Source organism: Juglans regia, chromosome 14 (genome assembly GCF_001411555.2).
Source record: "Juglans regia cultivar Chandler chromosome 14, Walnut 2.0, whole genome shotgun sequence".
NCBI lineage: Eukaryota > Viridiplantae > Streptophyta > Magnoliopsida > Fagales > Juglandaceae > Juglans > Juglans regia.
Window position 1 is genome coordinate 22,225,730 of NC_049914.1, and position 25,131 is coordinate 22,250,860.

The following is a 25,131-nucleotide window of genomic DNA, read 5'->3' on the forward strand; positions in this document are numbered from 1 at the left end:
TTCTTCGATGGCCACTTAACCTCCAAAAGCTTCTATCCAGATTTGTAATAATTATTCAGATGCTCTTTCCTGTGAATTTCCTAATTCTAATACACACGCAGGAGTAACTACTCAAAGCAATAACATATGGACACTTGTCATGACTCTAACAGAAATAAAGCAAGAAAAATCCTTACAAGGTTCTAGAACATGTAAAAGAAAATAACAAACAAAACAGTGCACTTTAACTATGAATAAAACGGTGCACTTTGGAACATTGAAATGTGTTGATGTCCTCATGAAACGGTGCATTGCTCCTTACTGCTGCTGTGGGTTTTGATGCTTCAAGCCAAGTGGAACGTTGCGTTTTGGAATGGCTTCTCAACTCAACTATCTTCCTAACACTTAACTCTCAAAGTCCTCAGTTGTGTCTTCCATCGTCATTACTCCTTTGTGAACCCTAGACCCCTATGTAATTCTCCTCTCTTCTCCATGGGGTCATAACAATTCTCCCCCGTTAAAGGACCTTGCCCACAAGGTGCGGGTACAGGTCCTTCATCTTCGAGAGTGGCTCCCAATTGTTGTTCTCCGAGGAAGCCTCGATCCACTTGATCAAGACTTCTGTGATGGCTCTGTCCCCGTGTCGTTTCATATGTCTGTCAACGATGCTCTCGGGCTCAGGTTGCATTTCCCCCTCCTTATTGACGGGTGGAAGTGTGGGAAGAGGGCAGATCTAGCTTCCCAGTTTACGTTTCAAGCAAGAAACGACACCGGATGAATGCGTGAGGTCACTGGTAAATCAAGCTTGTAAGCTACTTCCCCTACCCTTTGCAATAACTGGAATGGGCCATAAGATCTGGGCGATAACTTGAGGTTGTGACGTGTCACGATGGAGCTCTACCGATAGGGCTGCAAGCGGAGGTAAACCCAATCTCCCTCCATAAACTGACATTCTGATTTTTTTTATCTGCATAGAATTTCATTCTTTGTTGAGATTGCTGTAAGTTGTGTCTGAGTAGAGTTTTGATTTGGTCTCTGGTAGTTAAATGTTAATCAGCTGCTTCATTGAGTATTGTCCCAGGAATATAAGAGTTGAGTCGTGGTGGACAGTAACTATATAAGGCCTCAAATGGGGAAATTTTGGTCGAGGTGTGGTATGAAGAATTATACCACCACTTGGCCATGGGTAACCACTGTACCCAGCCTTGAGGTTTAGCCCCAGCATAACAACGTAAGTAGCCTTCCAAGGTCTTGTTTAGGGCTTCAGTCTAACCATCGGTTTGTGGATGGTAGGCTAAGCTGTAGTGTAACACAGATCCTTGCAATTGAAATAAAGTCTTCTAAAAAATGCTAAGAAAGATGGTATCACGATCCAAGAGAATAACTTTAGGCAACCCATGTAATTTAAGAATTTTCTTAAAGAATAATTGTGCAACCCCAGCAGCTGTATATGGGTGTGCCAAAGCCACAAAATGGCCATATTTTGTCAGTCTATCAATGACTACCAATATTACATTGAACCCTTGGGATTTGGGTAAACCTTCCACAAAGTTGAGTGAGATCTCCTCCCAAGCTTGTTAGGGGATTGGAAGGGGTTGGAGAAGACCAGGGGTAAAGTGGTTTTAGTTTTGTTTACTTGGCAAGTTTCACATTCCCAGACCATCTGCTTGATGTCCTTCTTCATTCCTTACCAATAGAAATCTCTTTTTGCTCTCTGATATGTTTTCAAATAATCAGAGTGGCCTGCTTGGGGATCCGAGTGAATATAACTGAGGACCTTAGCCTTGAACAATGACTGAGGGTCAATGACCAACTTGCCCTTTTTGAAGAGTAACCATTGCCTCGTAACATAACCTTTAGGCCCCTGTTGACCTGTAGTGAGCTGCTATATAATCTCATTCAACTCGGAAGATGCTGCATAGGTAGCTTTGAGTTCATTTATCCACATAGGAGTAGGAAATGTGAGAAGACCCATAAATCCCCCTTGAATCAGATCTGGTTCATGCCTTCGGGAGAGGGCAGCAGCCACTTTATTTTCCCTCCCTTACTTATACTGAATAGTAAAATCATAGCTCATTAATTTTGTGATCCATTTTTGCTGCTTCACTGTGCCCACCTTTTGCTCTAATAGATACTTGAGTGACTGTTGGTCCGTTTTAACAATGAAAGTCTGGCCCAATAAATAGGGTCTCCACTTGTGGACAACCATGACCAAAGTTAGGAGTTCTTTTTCATAGGTAGAGAGGCCAGAGTTGTACCCGTTAATGCTTTGCTTAAATAAGCAATAAGTTGGCCCTCTTGCATTAATACGGCCCCCACCCCACATCCACTTGCATCCCACTCAACAATGATTTTTTGTGAAAAGTTGGGTAACCTTAGCACAGGTGGGGTAGAGACTGCTGCCTTAAGTTTCTAAAAAGCCTCATTAGCCATATCATCCCAATGAAAAAGCATTCTTTCGCAAAAGAGTTGTGAGTGGGGCTGCAATAAGGCCATAACCCTGTATAAACTTCCGATAGTACTCCATTAAGCCTAAGAAGCCCCTCAAGGCTTTAGTATTAACTGGAGTTGGCCACTCCACCATTGCTTGTACCTTCTTTGGGTTAGCTTTAACACCCACTCCAGAAACTATGTGACCCAAATAATCAACATTGGCTACCCCAAATTGACACTTGGATAGTTTAGCAAACAAACAATATGTAGATAAGGTGTAGAACTAATATAAGATGCCCAATGTGTTGTTCCATGGTGCAGCTGTACACCAAGATATCGTCAAAAAATACTAAGAAAAATCTTCGTAAATACATCCTAAAAATTGTGTTCATGAACCCTTGAAATGTGGAAGGCGTATTGGTAAGCCCAAATGGCATTACCAAGAACTCATAATGCCCCTCATGAGTTGGGAAGGCCGTTTTACGAATATCCTCAGGTACTACCCTTATTTGATGATAGCCGGATCGAAGGTCTAGCTTTGAGAACACTGTTGCCCCATGTAGTTCATCTAGGAGTTCATCAATCACTGGAATAGGAAACTTGTCCTTAACCGTTTCCTGGTTTAGTGCCTGATAGTCAATACATAAACGCCAACTCCCATCAGCTTTTTGGACCAATAAAACAGGCAATGAAAAAGGACTAGAGCTTGGTCTAATGACACCTGTCTTAAGTAATTCAGCCACTAGTTTCTATATTTCTGATTTTTGGTAGAAAAGGTATCGATAAGGCCTTGTAGAAATGGGACTAGTACCCTCCTTGAGGACAATGCGATGGTCATGAGACCTTACGGGTGGCAACCCAGTGGGCTCATCAAAAACATGTTTAAAAACTGATAAGACTTGTTTAATTCCTTAGTGATGCACCTCATTGGGCAATGATGCAGGTTTGACTTGTAATTGTAGGATTAAAACTTTACCTTTGTAACAAGAGTTTAGAAACAGTTTGTGACAATTAGAGAATGAAGTGCCTTGTAACTGAAGGCCTTTAAACATCACTGTTTTAACCTTCCACTGAAACTGCATTTGTAGGGTAGAAAAATTCCAATTAATGTACTTAAGAGATTCCAGCCACTGAATCCCTAATACCCCATCACACCCAGCTAGGGGTAAGACAAAATAAGAAGGTTTAAAACAAGCCCCCTGAATCCGAGTAGACACTTCATTACAGGATCCTAAAATTTCCACCACTTCACCGTTAGCCACTTGCACTTTTAATTTCAGCTCACTATTAACTTGCAGCTTAGTTTTTTTTAACAATGGATGGGTCCAGGAAGTTGTGAGTACTTCCTGTATCCACTAAAATAAGCACCGGTGCAGCACCAATATGTCCATATAATCTCATAGTTTTGGGGTAACGAGTATCTGTTAAGGCATCGAGTGTAATAATTGGACCATCCTGTGTTGCTATTGGTGGGGCTATTTCAGTCAAATCTGTGGTGTCATAGAACACCTCATTGCCTTTGTCATCACTCACTTGATTCACAGCTTGTAAGAAATAGATCTTTGGGGTTTTACACACATGACCCAAATGCCACTTTTCCTCACAGTGAAAACACAACAATTTTTTCCTTTTATCATCCATTTGGCTAGAAAACACCATTCTCATAGGGGTGAGAGATTTTGGAGTTTGAGCTGTACTACTATTAGGGGCTGAATACAGACTTCCAGTGGTGTGTTGGTATGTGTTTCGGTCTCCCCAAGGTTTACTAGTTCTTCTTGTGCTAACTCAAAATTCTTCTTGTATTTTTGCGAGGCTAAATGCTATGTTGAGGTTCACTGGTTTTAGCAACTGAAAAGGGAGACGAATTTCATCTTTGAGGTCACTAAGGAAGCAGCTCAACTTATGCTTGAGAGAGACTCAAACTGAGCCTTATACACAGCCACTGTAGAGGTTTGTTTCAGCCTGGTAAGAGACTCCATCAGATCATCATACGCTGTGGAACCAAAGCGAAGTTGGAGTGCTTCAGTGAAGGTCGGCTAGTTTGTGAACTGCCCTGTATCAACATCATCTTGATACCAAGTGAGAGCCTCTCCCTCCATGTGATATGAGGCCATTAAAAGTTTCTACGCCATAGGTGTTTGATAAAAGCTAAATTAGTGGTTCATCTTGAAAACCCAACTCGCTGGGTCATCCCCAAGAAAATGAGGGAAGTTTAGCTTAACTCCTCTTTGCCCTTGTCTACGTTGCTGCCCCTCTGGTTCTACCTCATGGTCTGCTTCTTGTAGTTGTTGATGGTCTTGGTTGACATTTTGAGCCTGATTTGCTAGAACTGTTCTTAGCATATCAGATATTTGATGCATTTGTTCTCTCGTATCGTGAATGGCTTAGTCATGCTGAAGTAGCATATCTTGCTGCTGCTGTTTGGTGTGGACATTCTCAGCCATTAGGAACATTAGGCTCTAGATACCACTTGTAATGACTTTATTAAATCTGGTTGTGTAATGGTTGTAAAAATGCAAGATAGTATGGATTTGGAATGTAGGAATGAATGTAGGTGTTCTGTTTGGAGAAATATTTGCGATGAAGAAATAAGAAAATGAATGATATAGGGTTTTTCGAGGGCCCCTTAACCTCCAAAAGCTTCTATTCAGATTTGTGATAATTGTTCAGATGCTCTTTCCTATGAATTTCCTAATTCTAATACCCACACAGGAGTAACTACTCTAAGCAATAACATATGGACACCTGTCCTGACTCTAACAGAAATAAAGCAAGAAAAGTCCTTACAAGGCTCTAGAACATGTAAAGGAAAATAACAAATAAAACGGTACACTTTAACAATGAATAAAACGATGCACTTTGGAACATTGAAATGTGATGATGTCCTCATGAAATGGTGCATTGCTCCTTACTGCTGTTGTGCGTTTTGATGCTTCAACCCAGGTGGAACGCTGCGTTTTGGAATGGCTTCTCAACTCAACTATCTTCCCAACACTTAACTCCCAAAGTCCTCAGTTGTGTCTTTGTGTCTTCCATCATCATTACTCCTCTGTGAACCCTAGACCTCTCCGTACTTCTTTTCTCTTCTCCATGGGGCCATAACAAAGTTCTGTATAGCTAATTTGCCTCTCTTTCCATGTATAAATCATCTACTCATACTTGTATATATTTGTATATGAGATCAATGAAAATAAGAGAATTATTTCTACTAATTTATTTCTTAACATGGTATTAGGCAAAAATCGACTCTGATATACCTTTTACACAGTCATGGCTTCCTCTTCCAATGCTTCTCCAATTTCCTCCCCATATCTCTTTCATCCCTCTGATTCTCACAGTCTCGTCCTTGTCTCTGGTTTCCTCACTAGAAATAATTTTTCCAAATGACAACGTGCACTTCACTGAGCCCTTAATGCCAAAAATAAACTTTGTTTTGTTGATGGCACCCTCAAAGCACTAGCCACCACCTCCACCGATTATGCCCCATGGAGTAGGACCAAAGATATGGTCCTCGCTTGGATTCTAAACACCATAACTCCTTTCCTAGCCAATTCTCTGGACTATCATGATGACCCTCGTGATGTATGGCTCGACCTTGAGTCTTGATTTTTCCATGGCAACAACGCTCGTCTCTTCCATCCCAAATGAGAAATCTCCAACCTCCACCAAAATCAACTCTCAATCCTTGACTATTATAACAGCATCAAACAATTATGGGATGAACTCGACAACATTCAAACCCCCACCGACACCAACACCTTGGAGAAGAGAGCAGAGGACAAACGTGTCTTCCAATTTCTACTAGGACTCAACGATTCTTTCGCTGCCCTTCGCACCCAAATCTTCACCATCGATCCACTCCCACCCCTCAACAAAGTCTTCTCCACCATTTTCCAAGAGGAACATCAGCGTCTTCTTCAAATTCCAATTTATTTCTTAACACCATGTGGCAATAATCATTTAGAAATAAAATTATAAGCAAATAGAGAAGAATACATCTAATTCAAGATCCAATTTGTGATCAACAACATGCAATAACATAAAATATTATTAATTTTCTGAATTTTTTTATTAGTTTTTATTTAATTTATTTTGATCAAATATTACAGATTTATTGGTAATATTTTAATTTTAAAATTTAATTAAAATATTTGAGTAATGCTAGATACAATCATAGATTGCGCAAGCGCCGTGCACTCCTTTTAAAAAAGAGTAGAGTCCATCATTAAAGAATTAAACTTTTCATGTAGATTTTATATTTTTTCACTTTTTTCAAAAGGAGTGTGTGACGTTTGCGCACTCAATGACTGCAAATATCATTTATCGAATAGATATATATTTTAAAATAAGAATTGTATGAGAGTTTGTGAATGTGAATATATAAAGTTAAATTTTAATATAATTTTTTGATATTATTTTGTTTTGAAGTTTGTAGAAATTGTATTGATTTTTGTGTTTAAGTAATGATTAAATGAAAAATTTAAAATTTAAAATAAAGAAGTATTTTGTATTTGAATGATGTTTGAAAATGAAATTATGATATATATTTTTTTTAGAAACAATATATTATTGATAACTTCTATCAAAGAAGGAAAATAATATAAGAGAGACAATCCTCCAATCAATGGCATCATTCAATAGCTCAAGAGCATTCTTTGCTAAAAAATGAGCCATAACATTAGCTTTCCTTCTAATATGTTGGATAGAGCAACTATCAAAGTGTGAAAGTTGTTATTTAACATATGTGATTAGCACTCCTGCAACATTCCAAGAACTTTCAGATTGTGTAATTCTATTGACAACTTGGAGAGCAACACCTTCTAAAATAATTTTCCTTGAACCAATTTCAGCTGCAAAAATTGTTGCTCGAAGAGTCCCTAAAAATTCAACTAGGTTAGGGTCAGGAAACAACTCTTTATGCATTCTTTTTGTGACTATCACTTTTTACATTTACAGTCTCTAGCTACTATCCCAATGCCAATTTTGCCAAGAGCAATGCTACGTACAGTCTCCATTTGGAGACTGTATTGCAAGTTTAGTTAATTTTATCTTTAATTTTTTTAAAAAATTACAATAATATTCTTATTTAAATGATACTTTTTCCATTTAATGAAGATCTTGCACATACAGTCCCCATTTAGAAACTGCAAATAGAATTTCTCCTTTGCCAAAAGATTTGTTGATGGCTCCATCCTTGTTTACCTTGTAAACACCTTCAGGAGAAGGCTCCTATCTACATCTCAGCTTGTCCACACTTGCTACTGAATTAGCAACTCCTTTTTGCACTTCCTTGAGATCTAGCAAAAGCTATTTAGAGTACTGCACCACAGAATTTGGGTGGGTGAAATTGAAATTTTAGAAATGTTAGTATTATCCAAACATGCCTGAACTTAAAACCTTCTCAATTTGGCTTCGACCAGAGGACTGTCGTCTTTTTAACCATCCAATATTATACGTCACTAAAATATTAAACTTCAAATCTCATTTATCTATCAGAGTAATGTTACTCTTAATCCTAAAATTAGTCCTCCAATTAAACGCTTCTAAAATAATAAGCTTCAATGTCATTTATGTATCCCAAATAATGAAATTGCTGGTTTTGATAGTGAGATAAGATGAGATGATTTTAGATGAGTTAAATAAAATATTATTAGAATATTATTTTTTAATATTATTATTGTTGTTTTGGAATTTAAAAAAGTTAAATTTTTTTATTATATTTTGTGAGAATTTGAGAAATTTTTAATGATGAGATAAGTTTAGAGTGTTTTTGTATCTAAACGGGACCTAATATTTGATATATACTAATATTTGTTTATCTGATATATTCTAAATAACTTTTGATCTAAGTATTTGATATATGAAATCACTTAAAATGCATAAAATCATCAAGTGTGACTATGGAAGAAAAAATCTAAAATGAAGAATAACATTCTTATTTATCTAAAATATAAAAATTGTTGTTCTTTATTTTGAATTTTATAATTTTTAGTCACATTAATTGATGTGTTATATTTTAAGAAATTACTTTTCATTTAAATGGTTGACTTACACAGCCAATTAAAACATGTCTGATCAATTTGTGTGAATGAAGATAATAAATTTCAAGATCAAGACTAATTTTGCTCTAACATATATTTGTTAGAAATTCTTTTATGGGGATTTTTCCAGAAATTGTATTTTCTGTTTATGTAACATTTTGAGCTTTAAACGTAAAAACACAAAAGTAATAATTAAATATGAAAAGAAATGCAGATAAAATGTCAACTTATTTTTCTTTAAAAAAAATTATTACCTTGCTATTTGGCTATTTCGTCTAAGGTTCTTTTGTAGAGAAACGCTACTTCCATCGAATTTGTATACCGAATTTTTATACCGTATTGTATTTTTATTTAATGGTTAAAATTTTTTTTTTTATAAATTTGTAAATTTTAATTTTTTTAAGTTTTTTAAAAATGATTTACAAAATGTTTGAAGAAAAAATAAAGAAAAAAAATTTACACTATTCAATACTCATTCGGTGCCAAACTTTCGGTAGGAGTAGCACCGCTCTCTTTTTTATTTCTTTTTCTTCGTATAGAGATTTAAGCTAAGTTTATATTTAATAAATTGGATAATCGTATTACCTTTTCTAAGAGAAAGTGGGATAAAAATATAGATGGAAAATTTAATTTTTCTATTTGTTTTAATTCAAATGATCAAAACTGTTGATTGTCAACAAAATATCATTTAAAAAAAAGAATATTCCAAATATAATCAAATAATTAATTTAAAATATACATTATATATTTGGAAAGAGATATAATCAAATGAGAAATGCTCAATGCAACCGCCTCTCATGCAACCGTGTAACCACCACATCAGCTTAATGAAACGGTGTGTTTCATTTAAGAGAAAAATGAAAACCGAATGACCAAATGGACTTAATTGAAACGGTGTGTTTCACTGGCAAAGACTAAACCCTAAGACCAAAACGAAACGGTGTGTTTTGCTCTTCTCCCTTCTCCGTTCTCTGTGCGTCCATCCCCCTTCTCCTTAACCTTAACACAAAGCTCACACATGAAGGCAGATTTGTTGGAGACACGGTCACCCAAAAAAAAGGAAGTGACTTAGTGAAACTGGGAAATCAATTAAGTACTTGAGGTAATCTCGAAATCAATTACAAATAACATTTCGATTTCACGAGTTTTGAACTAAAAATTTACAATAATATAGCAACAACATTAGAAATTTTGGTCTGTCAGATTTGAGAAGATATCTTGATGGAGATTTAAATAGTTGTATTAACTATTAGTTGAAAGAGTGAAAATTTGAAATCTGCTGCACATCCATTTGTTGAGTGCTCTATTGTTGTTGGCTTGATGATTTCGATATTACCTGAAGCTAACCATGGAGACAAGACAAAGCTACAAAAAATATAGGATCGATCTACCAGTTCTTCACGCTCATGATGAGATATACTTTCTCTGTCTAACTGGTTGAACAGAGATGGACCACAAAAAAATGGGTAAAACTAGCCAAACTGGTACCCTATGATTCACAGACGGAGACGACGCAGTGAGGAAGGAAACGAAACCATGATTCACACATGGGATACCCAAAAACGACGAAGATGCAGTGAGGAACGGAGCTGTTCTTCATGTTTTCTTTTACTGTATTGAAATGAATTCTTAACTCCCGTTTCTCGTATGCTTCTTCTTTTCTTTTCTTTTCTTTTTTTTTTTTTTTTTTTTTTTTTTTTTTATTTATTTATTTATTTTTTTTTTAGTTAAGTCCATTTGGTCATTTGGTTTTCATTTTTCTCTTAAATGAAACACACCGTTTCATTAAGCTGATGTGGCGGTTACACGGTTATATGAGAGGCGGTTGCATTGAGCATTTCTCCAATCAAATTATGATCATTTAGATGTAAATGGGCAATTTTAGTAGTTTAGATTGCAAATTAAAGTTACTAGTTTATTAAATAATCAAAATAAAGAGAAAATATAAATTAAAAATAAATAAAATTACAAAAAAAAAAAAACGTGAAGAACTAAGTCGAACTGACAAAAATATATATATATATATATAATAATTATATATGTAATCAAAATAAAGAGAAGAAAAATTATAAAAACTAAAATTTAAACACAAAAAAGAAAGATGTGATGACTTAAGTCGAACATACAAAAATTATAATAATGATATATATATATATATAGGAAAATGATTTAAAACACTTAGTTTAAAATCATTTGTATGAATCGATCGCTTTTAATTTCATAAAAAATATTGCATTTGAAAAAAAAGAAAAAGAAAAAGAAAGTAAATTACTCAAACTTGGTTGTATATTCAATCTAAAAACAATGAAACTTGTTCGAGATCGTTCGTTAATTAATGAATAAAGTTATACCTTGAAAAGATTGATGGTTTTTGCTTGTTACTCTCCAAATTGCAAATAAGGACTTTATTTTCTTCCAATGATGTCTTGTATCACAATTGGTAGTCCGTAATTACCCAATAAATTCTATCATAAGGGATATAAATTAGCAGTATTAATGCCCGTAATACATGATATTTTTTATGATAAAATGCGAGTAGCAAGTCATTTACATGACACGAGTACTACCAATTATTGTGTATAATAGTGAAACGATTTAAATTAATATGTTTTATGGGATTTTGAGAAATGAAACAGAAAAAATTGAATACAAATGTAAAAAGTAAAAATATTATTAGAATATTAGTTTTAGTTTGAGATTTGAAAAAAAAAAAGTCGAATTGTTTTTTTTGTATTTTGTTTGGATGTTTGAGAAATTTATAATGATTAGGTAATGATTAGATGAAAAATATTGAAGATTTGAAATTGAAAAGTGCTATATTTGTAGTATTTGGATATTGAAATGAGATATGATGAGATGTGATGAATTTAGAAGACTTTGCTATCCAAATCAATCCTAAATGATATGGATCATCTGCGCATATATATTAAACGAAAGAATATATTAAATAGGATTTCACGTATCTCCACTTTTAGAAATGAGGAAAATAAATTTTCTTTACTTCATAATAATAATAATAATAATATAATTATTATTATTATTATTGTGGAAGAGAAGAAGCAAGTTGCATGTGAGTTTATGAGCTAAAAGAAAATCAAAGACGAGTAGCTCGTAGAAGACAGAAGCCATTTTCCATCAGCACAAAGCAAAGCACATGGTGGGGGCATTGTCTTCACTACCAAACACACAAACAAATACATTATATACACCCTCCGCATTGGCTTTGGGTGTGTGTCTGAGTACATCAACCAATGCCCATGTCTCCACTCCACCCGCCATGGGTGGACCTTGACAGCCTATCACGCGGTGCCACTCTCTTTACTCTCCCAATCCAACACCATTCTTTATGTTTTATGTTCTTGGATCCACTTCCCCCCATGCTCTATTTACAATAATAATTGAGTTTTATTGGTGCTTACTTACTTAGCACTTGTTGTGGAGTGCATTATAATTATAAATATATATATATATATAAATATTTTTATGCTAATTATGTATCAAGTTTTCATTGTTTTATGAAAAATTATTCTCATCAGTCACTATTCACTATCATACTCACACCTTATGAAAAAAAAATTATAGATATAGGATGTGGGAATGAATAATGACTGACACATAATATTTATATATATATATATATATATATATATATATATATTACAAAAATACTTTTACCCAAATATGTTGAAATGGGAGCACATTTTTTTCTGATCAAAATTATCGATCAGATGGTAATCAACTTCCTGCCACCTTGATTGATTGATTGAGGCAAGTTTGTGAATATCCATCTGCTGATATTCTGCTCGATCTTTTTGTTCGTCTTTTTATGAGCAATAGCAACTCTAAATCATGCTCACAATCATTTGTCCCATTTTCCACTCAATACCAGTAGAATCACCAATGCAGCTACATATGATCAAATCAAAGTGGGTCAAATTATGGCAAGTGGACCAACCAATCAAGTCATTATCTATGTTTTGTATTGTGAGATCTTCTTTATTTAATATATATATATATTTCTTTTTTTTTTTTATCACTAATAATAATCCATACGCGTCTCTGGACAACTTTCATCTACTTCTCTAGTGAATGGTGGGGGAACAAAGGGTGGGGCTGTACATCTTAACAATGCCCAATTGACTCCTTGGAAAAAGGGGTGGTGCTTGATGGCCGACGCACCCATTGTGTTCCCTAGCCGCCTCACCGGATCTTTAGCCAATAGTTGAGATATGAGGTCCTTTGCCGAGGCGGGCACGACAGGCTCCTTTGGAAACTCGAGGGCTCGAGCCACAATGTTAGCTAGGGTTAGATCATTGCCCACACCCCTAAAGGGTGTGACCCCATAAAATAGCTCAAACATAAATATCCCTAGTGTCCACCAATCAACAGCACTCCCATGGCCCTCACCGGACACAATCTCCGGTGCCAAATACTCGTGGGTCCCAACGAAAGACATGGACCGAACATCAATAGGCTCGGCCACGAATTTGGGTCTACCGTGCATGCCCAGTTTCTTCTTGCGCTTGCGCCTTGGTTGGAAACACGACACAGCAGGGACCATACAATTAGGAATAATGCATGAAGTTGAGGTGAAAGGGGGTGGATCGACCGGACAGTCCTTCTGAGGGGCGGGACTTGATAGGTCCTGATCAGAAACAATCTGAGCCGCCGATGTAGAGCTGTCACACTTTAACGAGAGGTCAAAGTCAGTGAGCATGATGTGGCCGTCCGACCTAACGAGCACATTTTCGGGCTTGAGATCACGGTAAACAATCCCCATCATGTGAAGGTATTCTAAAGCCACCACCACCTCTGATGCATAGAACCTGAAGAGGCACCAACAGATTATGATTATTTTCAAGTAAAAATGATAAGATCATAAACAGTACTAAAAGATCAATATGGCTGGTGTCGAGAACCAACCGTCATGCAGCCAATGCTTACTAGTTTTCTTAAAAAAACAAACATTACCATACGTAGACATTAAAGTTCTATTTGGATTCAAAAAATATTTTATCTCATATCATTATTATAATTTTTTTAAATTTTTACACAAAATATAATAGGCAATTCAATTTTTTTAAATTCCAATTCAACTTTTTCAAATTCCAAAACAATAATAATATTAAATAATATTTTAACAATATTTTTTTTCAACTTTAATATTTTATCTAAAACCATCTCATCTTAACTATAAATCCAAACCAATCCTAAATTTTTTGATAAGTCAAACCAGTCCTAAAATTAAAGGAGGTAAAGAATATATGATGAATCAATCTCTAGCTTGTTCCATAAAGGACTGATATGACCGAAAATGATGAAATAGATTGGTTTTGTTATCATGTCGGATGTATACTTTCCATATTTGTTTAAGCAGATGAGTTTGAAATCATCATCAAAATCTAGTGCAATACTGTGTTGGGAGTCTGATACCCATATTGCCGTTTACTTTCCAAACCTATATAGTAATTTGCAAGAAATTTGCTACCTACCATCCATCTTGATGTCGTATTCTTTCCAAATGTTATTTGAACGGCTCAAAATCAGGATAAAGGAATATACAGAAAGTGGGAAAACAAAGTAATAAAATAGACGGCAAAGGTACGTCCAGGTGTTCTAGAAGTGGCGGGAAAAGGGGGTGAAAAGATAAGATATTTTAAACAATTTAGGTGCTCTAGAAAGGCAATAAATAAAAATCAAAACGGAGGGGCCAGAAAGCAATAAACTAAATACTAGGTGCCAATGGTATCAGATAAATTTACCCAAAAAAAAATTAAATTAAATCCAGAAATCCAGTGAAAGCTCACGGATTTCCTGGACGTGTAATTGGCCTCATGAACAGTAGAAATAAATAAAAATGGCAAGATATGATTCCAATTTCCAGTAGAGAAAACAAACTAGATTTTTAAGGATTTCGTGTCTCTCAAACAACGTACGTACGTTTCTGTTTTATGAATTAGAACAGAATCTAATTAATGCCGACCGATCAAGAGTAATTGTAAAGCCCAAACCACCATGAATTAGCGCCGGCAGGTTAGCCCAACTGTCGCAACAGAAGAATTTAAGGAAAATGGGATGGGACATAAAACCTTGGATTGATGACTCTTGAACGAACTACCAATCGTACGTATGTACCATTAATTTCAGAAAATGATATAATTATCTCAATCTACCATATCTATTAAATTTCTTAGAATTTTTATACGGAATTTAGACCGTTAATATTACATGTAGGAATTTTTTTATTGTTTTTTATTTGAATTTAGAGATGAGATGAGATAATTTTAAATAAAAATTAAAAAAAATATTATTTTTTAATAATATTATTATTTTAAGATTTAAAAAAATTAAATTTAAAAATTTTAAAAATTAAATTATTTATTATATTTTATATCAGAGATATATATATTTTTCAGTAATTTTGATATATACGAAGATAACAAGCATGCATACATCATGAAAGAGGGATTTTTCTTCAACAAGTGCATGCATTATCAGGGTATTGTCACTGAATAATATTCCTTATTACTCGGTGTTCAGCATTAATTAATTTCCTCCTCAAGAAAAGCTAATTGTTTATCAAAAGGCAGCCCTACAAGCTTTAGTGATCATGGCGATCGAATTATAGTCAGAACAATAACTACTAATATTATAAATGAATCAAAATTCCTAAACATATATGATTAAGGAAAGGAAATAGCTAGCTTGATGCGTTCGAGGATTACATTAAGATCTGAATGTAGAAGAAAGAGAGATGGGTAAATCTTATAAAAGAGTTCGTTATTTTGAACAAATTTAGAAGAGTTTTTATTTTATTTTTAGTTGAAAAGATTAATAGGAGTTATGGCGCACCTGACGGCAGATTGGTGGAAGCGTTTGGAGGGCTGGCGTTGCCGGAGCACGTGGAGGTCGCCGCCGGGGCAGAACTCGGTCAAGAGGCAGAGCCATTTGGGGGCGTCGATGCTGGCGTAGAGCGTGGGCAAGAAAGGGTGGTCCAACATTTCGAGGATTTCCCTCTCGGTTTTGGCGCGACCTTCTTTACTCCGGCTGGCGAGCTCCTTCTTGTCCATCACCTTGGCGGCAAAGAGGCAGCCCTCGGAGTCGGCCGGTGCGGACTTGACCTCTGCCAGGTAGACGGAGCCGATGTCGCCGGAACCGAGCCGGAGGACGAAGCGGAGGTCGGAGAGGCCGAGCTGGCGAGTAGGGGACTCGGACCGGATCCGGTGGATGGCGGACCAGCAGGGATCGGAGGAGGGTGCGTGGGGCTTAGAGGTGGAGCCAAGGGAGCCGGAGGAGACAGTGAGAGTGGCCTCGGAGCCGAAGCTAGTGCCGCGGTTGATGTCGGCTGTGGCAGTGGTGGCGGTGGTGGCTGTGGAGGTGAAGCTCAGGCTCTGGAGGTCGTCGGCTAAGTCGTCGAGCCAAGGCTCCATTTTACTTGGAGGAGTAAGAGAGTGTGTAGTGGGAGAGGGAGAACGAGAGAGAGAGAGAGAGAGACAGAGGTTTTGAAGAGTTGGGGAGGAGGGTGTTGGGAGTGATGACTGATGGGCCAATAAGAGTAGTTTGGGCCATGTGCGGGGGCCAGGTCCAAACTTGGTTTCGTGTGGAATTTTGGTACAAGATGGTCCGGATTTAAGTGAGAAATATCAAAAGAGTAGTATTATATATATTTATAATTTTTATTTATAAGATTAATTTATTAGTTTTATTTTTAAATTTAAATTTTAAATTTTATAATTTTTAGTATATCAATAATCCATATATAAAGAAGTAAATTTTTATGAATTTTTCTTAAGTACAAATATAATTTTTCATATCAAAACATCCAATTATCACGTACCCACGTGCAATAAAAATCAACTTTTGCAAAATCGAAATCTGATTATTTAATTTTGAATCGGGTATTTTAATATTAATAAAAATTATTAAAAGTAATATAAAAAAATGAGATTCAATCATTTAAATTCGAGTTTAAAATATGAATTCATTAACAAAATCCTTTCATATATTTGGTTTAAGTTGTTCAAGTTGAAAGAATATTTCAATAAAAACACCCAAATCCCTAACCAATAAAATAAGTTTATTTTAATAAACTTAACGATTCGTTTGGTTATACAGTTCAGATGAGATAAGATATTTTGTTAAAAATTAAATAAAATATTATTATAATATAATTTTTATTTTAAAATTTAAAAAAATTGAATTATTTATTATATTTTATGTATAAAATTTAAAAAATTATAATAATTATATGAGATGAAACGAAATAAGATAGCTTAATTTTGTGTAATTAAATTTGTCCAAAAAATAAAAAAAAAAATAAAAATAAAAGAAAGAAAAAAGAAGAAGAAGACAATTCACCCTCAAAACGACGACTTTTCTGCGTACTGCCAATTCTGCCTTTTACTAGGAGAAGCCCCACAATTTAAAGACAGTGAGACACGTTCCCCCCGTATGACAAAGTGTTATTTTAGCAGATACGGTGTCGTCTACGAGGCGTGCTCTAATTGGAGTGGTCAGCATCTTGTGCTTTTGTGTTGCTGCTGAGTGCTGAGACATGTACGTACGTACGTACAGTGCGCAAAAGATATGCATATGTTGTGTTTTTAGGGAATGGATTTTGTCTGAAAGAAAGCCACCATTAAGTGAGATTTTTTATTTGAAATTTATGAATAATAATAAGGAAAACACAACTTTGTCTTCTCATTTGTACCGTTCTATTTGACTATTTGGTAAATTTTTTTTATTTTTATTTAGTAATTAAGGAAGTGATTTTAAATGTATTAATATATTTTTTTTTTATTTTTTAAAAATATTTAAATGTATTAAAAAAATATAAACAGAAAAAAAAAATACTGAGCGGTACACCCAGCGGTAAAAGTGGGGCGGCATAGTAACCCCACTCATAATAATAAATAGTAATGAGATGAGTCTCATCTCCCAATCTAAATAGGCTCCTAGTAAATAAGAAAAATACAAGAATCCATACATGCATTCCTAGGCTAAACATTTTTTTTTTATTGTTTTCATGAAAATAATCACTAATATTCCAATATTCAAGCATTTTTTTCCCTTTTGAAAAGCAAATTAATGGAAATTCCAGGAGAAGGAAAATATTATTAAAAGGAGAATATATATTTATTTTTATTGTGATCATCATCCATATGTATATATATATATATATAAAGTGCTGGAGACAACCGAGAGAGGAAACTATGGTGTAATCGCATCCTATGTGTCATTAAATAAAAAACACAATTTCATTTCTTCGTATCTCAAAATCATTCATTCTCATTTTCACACTTCGTCTTAGCGTCTTCATCTTCCCCAACCATTCCTTCATCTCAAAATCGAACAAGCACATTTGTTCCTTCATCTTCCCTAAGCACAGAGGTACCCCCTTCGTCTTCCAGCATAGAGGTTCATTTGGCTTCCAGCTCGTCTTCCAGCGTAGAGGTTTATTTTTCTTCCAGATCAGAGGTGTTTACTTCAGCGGGTTTGTTCTCCTCTTTCTGAGATGGTGAGGAGTTGGGTTTTGGATTTTGTTTCAATTTCCCTTACTCAAGCTCCATTATCTTGGCTTGGACTCTTCTTTCTTGTTCCTGAAACTCTTGGATATATTCAATGGCATCTTTGATTATCGAAGCTTTATCCATCTGAATGTCAACCAAATGATATTTGTACTATTAACATACCAAAAACGGGAATTCTTCCTTTTAAAAAAAGAAATGAAGCCTGTAATTTAACGCGAAGTGATGAACAGTAACAAAACCCCCTTTGTCTTCTCCATGAACCCAAACTAAATAAAAAAAATAAAACCTTGCTGGTGCTTAGCAACTCAGTATTCCATTTGTGGTTAACTAATTATGAAGTAAGAGAAATCTTATACAACATATCGATATAAAGCAACAAAAGGAACTGAGCTTAATGAAGACTGTTTTCACAAGCCTCCCAGAAAAAAATTTCCAGAAGGAAGTTGGTGTTGAAGTCCACCACCTTTTCCGCCTTGATGCGGAGAGGGAAGCCGTTGGCGACGCCCTTGATGTTCAACGACAGCATGTTGTGAGTTAGCAACCTCATCTCTCACTCTCTCTCTCTGCCGCTTTCTTTTTTCTAACTCTGCAATGGACTGGGAGGGGGTCCTTTCGCCTCTATGTGAAGGGTTTAGGCTTTTCTGAAGGACAAAAATGCCTTTTTTTAAGTAACAGTTTCTGAGTTTTTCATTGAATAGAAAAATGAAGGGGAAAGAAAGAGGGAGGAAGAAAGAAAGACAGAAAAAAAAAGAAAAAGTAGGACCCAACTGTGTCAGTTGGTTGCACCACAGTTGCAAATGCCGGTTGTATGTAGCAAAGTTGATATGTGTGTGTGTGTGTGTGTGTGATCATCCTGCATCATTAGTCGATCGATGATATAGCAGATAGAGAGAAGTTATATGATCCAATATAATGGACTTCTTTTTATAACCCTTGATCATTTCTTGAGGGGCTAATTAAAGTCATAGTTATTATGCTCATACTTCTTTCGGAAATGGGATTTGTCATGATCTAACACATGCTCGTTGAAGTGGGTTAATTAGTTTCGAGAACTGCTACAGATATAAATAGATTATACAAAGTAAACTCACAAACTGATATAGTTTCATGAAATTTGTTAGATCTACTTTATAATAAAAGTAACTTTATAATCTGATGTATCATATCAAACCACATCAGTTTGTAGGTTTATTTTTGTGTAATCACTAATTTGTGGCTAAAGTATTTTCCATTAGTTTCACAGTAATTACGAAACAATATATATAATTAACACTTTAATTAACGTTTTTATAACTATAATGATCAATCCCACAAAAAATTATATTTGGTAAATTAAGGGTAATGATATTTTTCATCCAAAATTTTGTCATTTCCCGTCATACATGTTGATATGGCGTATTTTTAATACTTTCATATATTAATTCACATGGAAATGAATAGACATTCTATTAGCAAGTGTGGTCAAATGCAAAATCTAAAATGAAAAACATCGTTATTTCTCTTTTGCAAATTGAATATAAAATCTTAGTATTTTGATTTCCACTTCTTCGAAAATGGGGGTTTGTCATAGTTGATTAAAGAAGATATGTTTACAAGTCTAATTTTTAGGTTGTGTTTGGGTAGGGAGGTGATTTCAGATATATATTCTATAAATAGCAGTAAAAAAATAATTATAAAATATTGATCAATAGTAGTGAAAATTAGTAAAAAATATGTAAAAAGTAATGATAAAATAATGAATAATAGTAAAATGTTCTCAGATCCAAATACTATTTGGACTTTTTACAAGTATATTAATAAATTACGTAAAAGTTCACATCATGCATTTTGCAAAATGGAATACTATTAATCTTCATTCTAAATTTTATCATCTCTAATCATATTTATTTACGTGATATATATATATATATATATATATATATATATATATATATCTATATTCAAACTCATGTTTCGCATCATGAATTGTCGCAACAACACTTTTGTCTGCTAACCGTTGTCATAAAATCTATTCACACCGGCCACCAATATGCATGCCACATGGATTTAAAACCAAAACCACCATGTTAGTTGATTGCTGCATGCTGCGCATGCAATATCACCCACAGATTTTGAAGGCCATGCACTTTATGAATATGCATGGAACCATCTGGCTGGTGGATGATCTGATGCATGCATGCTGCATCCATGCATGTCTTCAACATTAAATACATAAACAACAGACATAAACATCTCTCTCACCCACCTCATCCTTTTGTTTCCTTCATACGTCGCAACCCAAGATTACTCCCATTAATGAACAATACATTAACGTATGACTAATTTAATTATCATATATATATATATATATAATATATATATATATAGGTCGCAGTCTCACAGAGTTGAGGGCTATTTTATTATTATGTATTAACAAAGATTATAATATAATGACTTGGGACTTCTATTAACCGCGTTGTTTACTTCTTGTTCTTGTCCTCGCATGCATATTGCTATCAGATGGACACGGACATGATCATGTAATGGATGTAAGAGAATGATGCTCTTAATTAGCATTGTTGTCTTTTACCTAGAAGTTTAGAAACCGAAAAAAAGTGTAAGTCATATATAGGTGGTGCAGATATATGGTCAGGAAAAAATGCAAATCATATGATCTAGGCCTATATATATTCCAAAAGAATTAGTGTAATTCAAACGATTTGAAATCACTATAACCAATTAAAAAGCATATTATATAGTAGTTTGACACGAGCAAATAATACAATTATTCATTTTTAATGCTCTAATTTACTACTTTAAACCGATTTCGATTCCTAGCCGGCCCTAGTTTTAGAGAGAGACTCCTCCTTCTCTCTAGAAACTATGACCAAATCAAAACCTGCGCAGAGGGGTGAGGAGCTTCAGCTCCTCCCAACCTCCTCCCCCCTTCATCCCTCCTCCATCTCCTCTTTAGTTTTCTTATTTTATTTTCTTTTTTTGGTTTTTTTTTAGGGCTAAGTATGGTGGAAGGCTGATCTGTTGTTCTCTGGCGACCACCACACGCCCTACCACAGGTTTCCCAAGGTGCCGATCTTTCAAACAGGCGAAAAATTTTGTCGAACAGCGCTGTGCGTGAGCTACACGCGTGGTCCAAAGTGGGTGCATGAAATCCACGCACCACCACTAAGGGTGCTCTTCTGCCTCCATGCACAACTTTTCTGGGTCCAAGGCCACCGTTTACTTTAAACCTGACTGACCGCCATACTCCCAGGGTGGCGCGTGACTCTCAAGCGCCATCACAGTCATTTTGTTTATTTTTTTTTTCAAAGGTTGAAAATGCGGTTCAATGCTTTTCCAAGATGTAATCCATTTTTTTTTCATGTATTTTTAATTTCTGTTATGTCTTTTGTTTTATAAAAATAAAAATAAAAAACACAGTCTTTTAGACTTTTGTCCATAGAATGTGTCATCTACTCTGTCTTAGACAAAGTATGAGGTTTATAAACTCTATCTTGAACAAAGTTGTGTTGTCTCTTAGACGTAGAGATTTGCAGCATGTATTAGACCATGTCAGTAATAGTTGTGTACTGTGAAACTATTAATATTGTAGTTGGTTTGTTATGTATGATTTAGGTCAAATTGTAATGTTCGTTATTAATGAATGGAGTATATTTTATAAAAATAAAAAATACTACTTTAAACCAAACGTGTGGATTCATAAAGATCAAGTCGTACGTACGTAAGAAGCCGCTCAATCGATCGATCGTTGTTTGACATATTCATGCAATTAAGCATTGCATGCAATATTTATTCATTTGTAATACTCTTCACTACTTTAACCAAATATATATATATATATATATATATACACAAAATATATAAAACTGTTTAATTATTAAAATGGGGTTGTTGATATATATGGATTATTAAAGAGCAAGAAATTATTAATGCCAAAAAAGGTTTTCTACCTGCAAATTAAGTCTTTAATTTTATATATGCAAGTAAATTCACTGTATACTAAAAATTGAATGGCCTTTCTATATAGAGAAATGATAGTTGCAGTCGTGAGTATGCAAGCGCCATACAATCACTTTGAAAAAAATGAATAAATATGAGATTTATATAAAAATAAATTAATTTTTTAATAATAGATCTTACTATTTTTCAAAATGACTGCACAATATTTACGCATTTCACGTTTATATATAACATTACTCGTTATGGTAATTAATATTTGTATATCTCATGAGGTGAAACCAATTATATGGATCCTTACATTTAATATTATTTGCAGAGTGTTCCAAGAAAAAAGCGGGGGGAAAGGGAAAAAAGTAACTTGATTATTTAACTCGGAGACCTTTCAAAATCTAGCTAGGGGAATTAGGGAAAGAATGTCTAAATTATTTAGTTGATGATATTGATAGGTGAAAGCAAGCAAACGTCTTCTTCGCAATCATTATAACAGGAGAGTGTTTTTTTTATTTTTTATAATCTCTAATTGCATGGTTGACTGACCCTTAATTGGGTTGAATATTGCTAAGTTTGGAGTTTATTTTTCTTTAATTAAATGCTTGAGATATTTTATATAAAGAAAAAAACTTAAATTAAACATGAACTATATATATATATATATATGATCCCTCCGACTATATTATTATTATCAAACTTCTTTATATTTCCATTCCATAAATCTAAATCTAGGAATAAATTATCTCAGTCTAGCATTTATATTACATTTTTTAGAATTTTTTTTTGAAATTTAGAATCTAAAATGATAGAGATCAGAAATATAAAATGGACTGATCAAAATATTTACTATTACATGTATGAGTTTTTTCACCGTTTCAAATGCATAAATGTTTTAAAGTTTATTAATTTTTATGCCGATATGATCTCCCCCCACCTCTCTCTCTCTCTCTCTCTCTCTCTCTCTATATATATATATATATATATATATATATATACCTTAAATTTTGGACATAAATATGAAGCGATATAGCTAGCTAACAAGCACATTATATGCATACATGAAAGAGGGATTTTTCTAAAAAAAAAAAAACATTAATATCAGGGTATTGTCAGTACTGAATATTCCTTACTCGAGGTCGTGTTCACTGTTCAATATAATTAAATATTTCCTCGTCAAAAGCTAATTCATGTTTATCAAATGGATGGCAGCCCTACAAGTTTAATTTTAGTGATCATGACCATCGAATTAGTCAGAACAATAAGTACTGCTAATATTATAAATGAATCAAAATTCCTAAACAGATTATATATATAATCAAAGAAATAGATAGCTAGCGCCTAGTATGTAGCTTGATGTCTCCGCGCGAGTCTTACATTCATGCATTAATATTATGATCATCTGATTAATGTAGAAGAAAGAGATCGATCAAACATGATTAGCATAAATTATATATAGGCCAGCCAAGATCATGCATGGCCGGAATTATTATATGGCCGGGTTGGTTCACATGAAGAATATGTCAGGCCATGACATGGTGGAGTACTCATGTTTTTTTCTTTAAACGTTGGCTCTTCGATCACTATGATCATGAAAGCAAAACTCATACCAAAAAAAAAAAAAAAAAAAAAAAAAATCTAGATTAGTAATTACGTACTTTAGTTTTGTGCAAATTTTAACGTGTAGGATGGGGAATTAAGAGTAAACATATATATATATATATATGAAATAGATGTTAATTACAACATATAGCTAGTGAGCATTTAATGTTATACGAAAGATTTAGAGAGACGGACTTGGATCCGCCTCTATATATATACTCTTTAGTTATATTGACTGAATTCTATGGTTTAGAGTGGAGTAGAGATAGATATATGAAATGAGCTCCACACACTACAAGAAAAATGGATTTTTGTGACTATTTAATTACGACGAAAAGAGTATTTGTGACCAAAACAGACTTATTTTAACTGTAAATAGTCATTTTGCTAGAATTAACTAGCTACAAATAAGCAGTTTTATTATAGTAACAATATTTATAGCTGCCCAAGTAAATTCCTCTGTAGCATGCTAATTAATAAGTATCCGGAAATCCATTACATATGTCTACTCTCTCATACTTTAGACCTTAGAGTTCGATCAAGGAGATCTCAATTCCACATAGATATATAGTTGTACGTACATATATAGCAAGTAAATGTTGTATGCTTTACTTAATTTGCTATCTAGCTCTCTCAATCTAATTAGCGCGCCCTAAAGATTGGAAATATAAGAATTATAAGAGATTACAATCCTAATTAAAATGTATAAATAATAACCTCTTAATAATTAAAAAGAAGAAGATAGAAGAACTGGCCAGTCATGCTACTTTAAAGCTTCAATGACACGTGTCAATATTTGCATTGAATTGCATATATTAAATGAAATAAATTTGGGCCACAAAGACAGTGAGGAAAAGGCAGCTAGCTAGCTTGTATGTTAAAGAGAGTTAATTGTCTTTGTTCATTAGTACATGCGCAGATGGATGGGTGAAAAAATAAATGATATACTCAATGCCTTTCATTTCACTGATCAACAAAGTAATTGGTTATGAAAGTTTGATTGAATTGCTATATATCTGATCTTTTTGGTTCTATTTGAAAATGAGAAAACCTTATGATGTCCTAAAATAATGTGAAATTGGCACATGACATTATAAATGGAGATCATGATCAGTAGTAGTACTATTGCATAAAAAAACCTATCAAATAAAATCTAAAAAAAAAATAAAAAATTAAAGGATATTTTTAGTGGAAAATTTTTCCATTTTATTTTTGTGAGACAAGACAGTTCTAGTACTAATGACTTAATTAATTGTGCACCTAAAACCTCTCATCTTGAAAATAGCATCAAGATCCTCTAAATTTGATCTATGAGTTGACTATCCATCCATGCAAGTTCCTAAAATTTAAACCATTATTTTGTTACCTAATTAATTAACAATTATAGTCTAATGACATTTATCTTCGAAAGATTTCTAAAGATTTAGTCTACATACCCTGAACTGTCTTGTGAAATTATCAGGATATATTCGAATTCAAAATTCCTGCTATGCATGATACCATGTGAAATCACGACTTAATTATCCCAAAAGTTTAACTTAATGGAAAAAGATAGATTATATTATTTATAATATATCTTAACACACTTCATTAAATTCATA

General features: G+C 34.1%; 1 protein-coding gene across 1 annotated transcript; it reads right to left on the reverse strand.

Annotated features, from left to right (window-relative positions):
- Positions 1-12,469: 12,469 nt before the first annotated feature.
- Positions 12,470-15,967, reverse strand: LOC109008758 (serine/threonine-protein kinase D6PK). The gene is made up of 2 exons (XM_018988980.2): positions 15,306-15,967; positions 12,470-13,279 (listed from the first exon to the last, which is right to left on the reverse strand). Exons 1-2 carry the CDS (start codon positions 15,881-15,883, stop codon positions 12,490-12,492), a joined length of 1,368 nt encoding a protein of 455 aa, XP_018844525.1. The 5' UTR covers positions 15,884-15,967; the 3' UTR covers positions 12,470-12,489.
- Between the last annotated feature and the right edge of the window lie 9,164 nt (positions 15,968-25,131).

Excerpts from the sequence above, each read along its gene's own strand:
- LOC109008758 (XM_018988980.2), bottom strand. The coding sequence starts at position 15,883 with ATGGAGCCTTGGCTCGACGACTTAGCCGACGACCTCCAGAGCCTGAGC. Across the intron at positions 13,280-15,305 it reads TTCCACCAATCTGCCGTCAG|GTTCTATGCATCAGAGGTGG; the intron begins GTGCGCCATAAC and ends GTGCCTCTTCAG.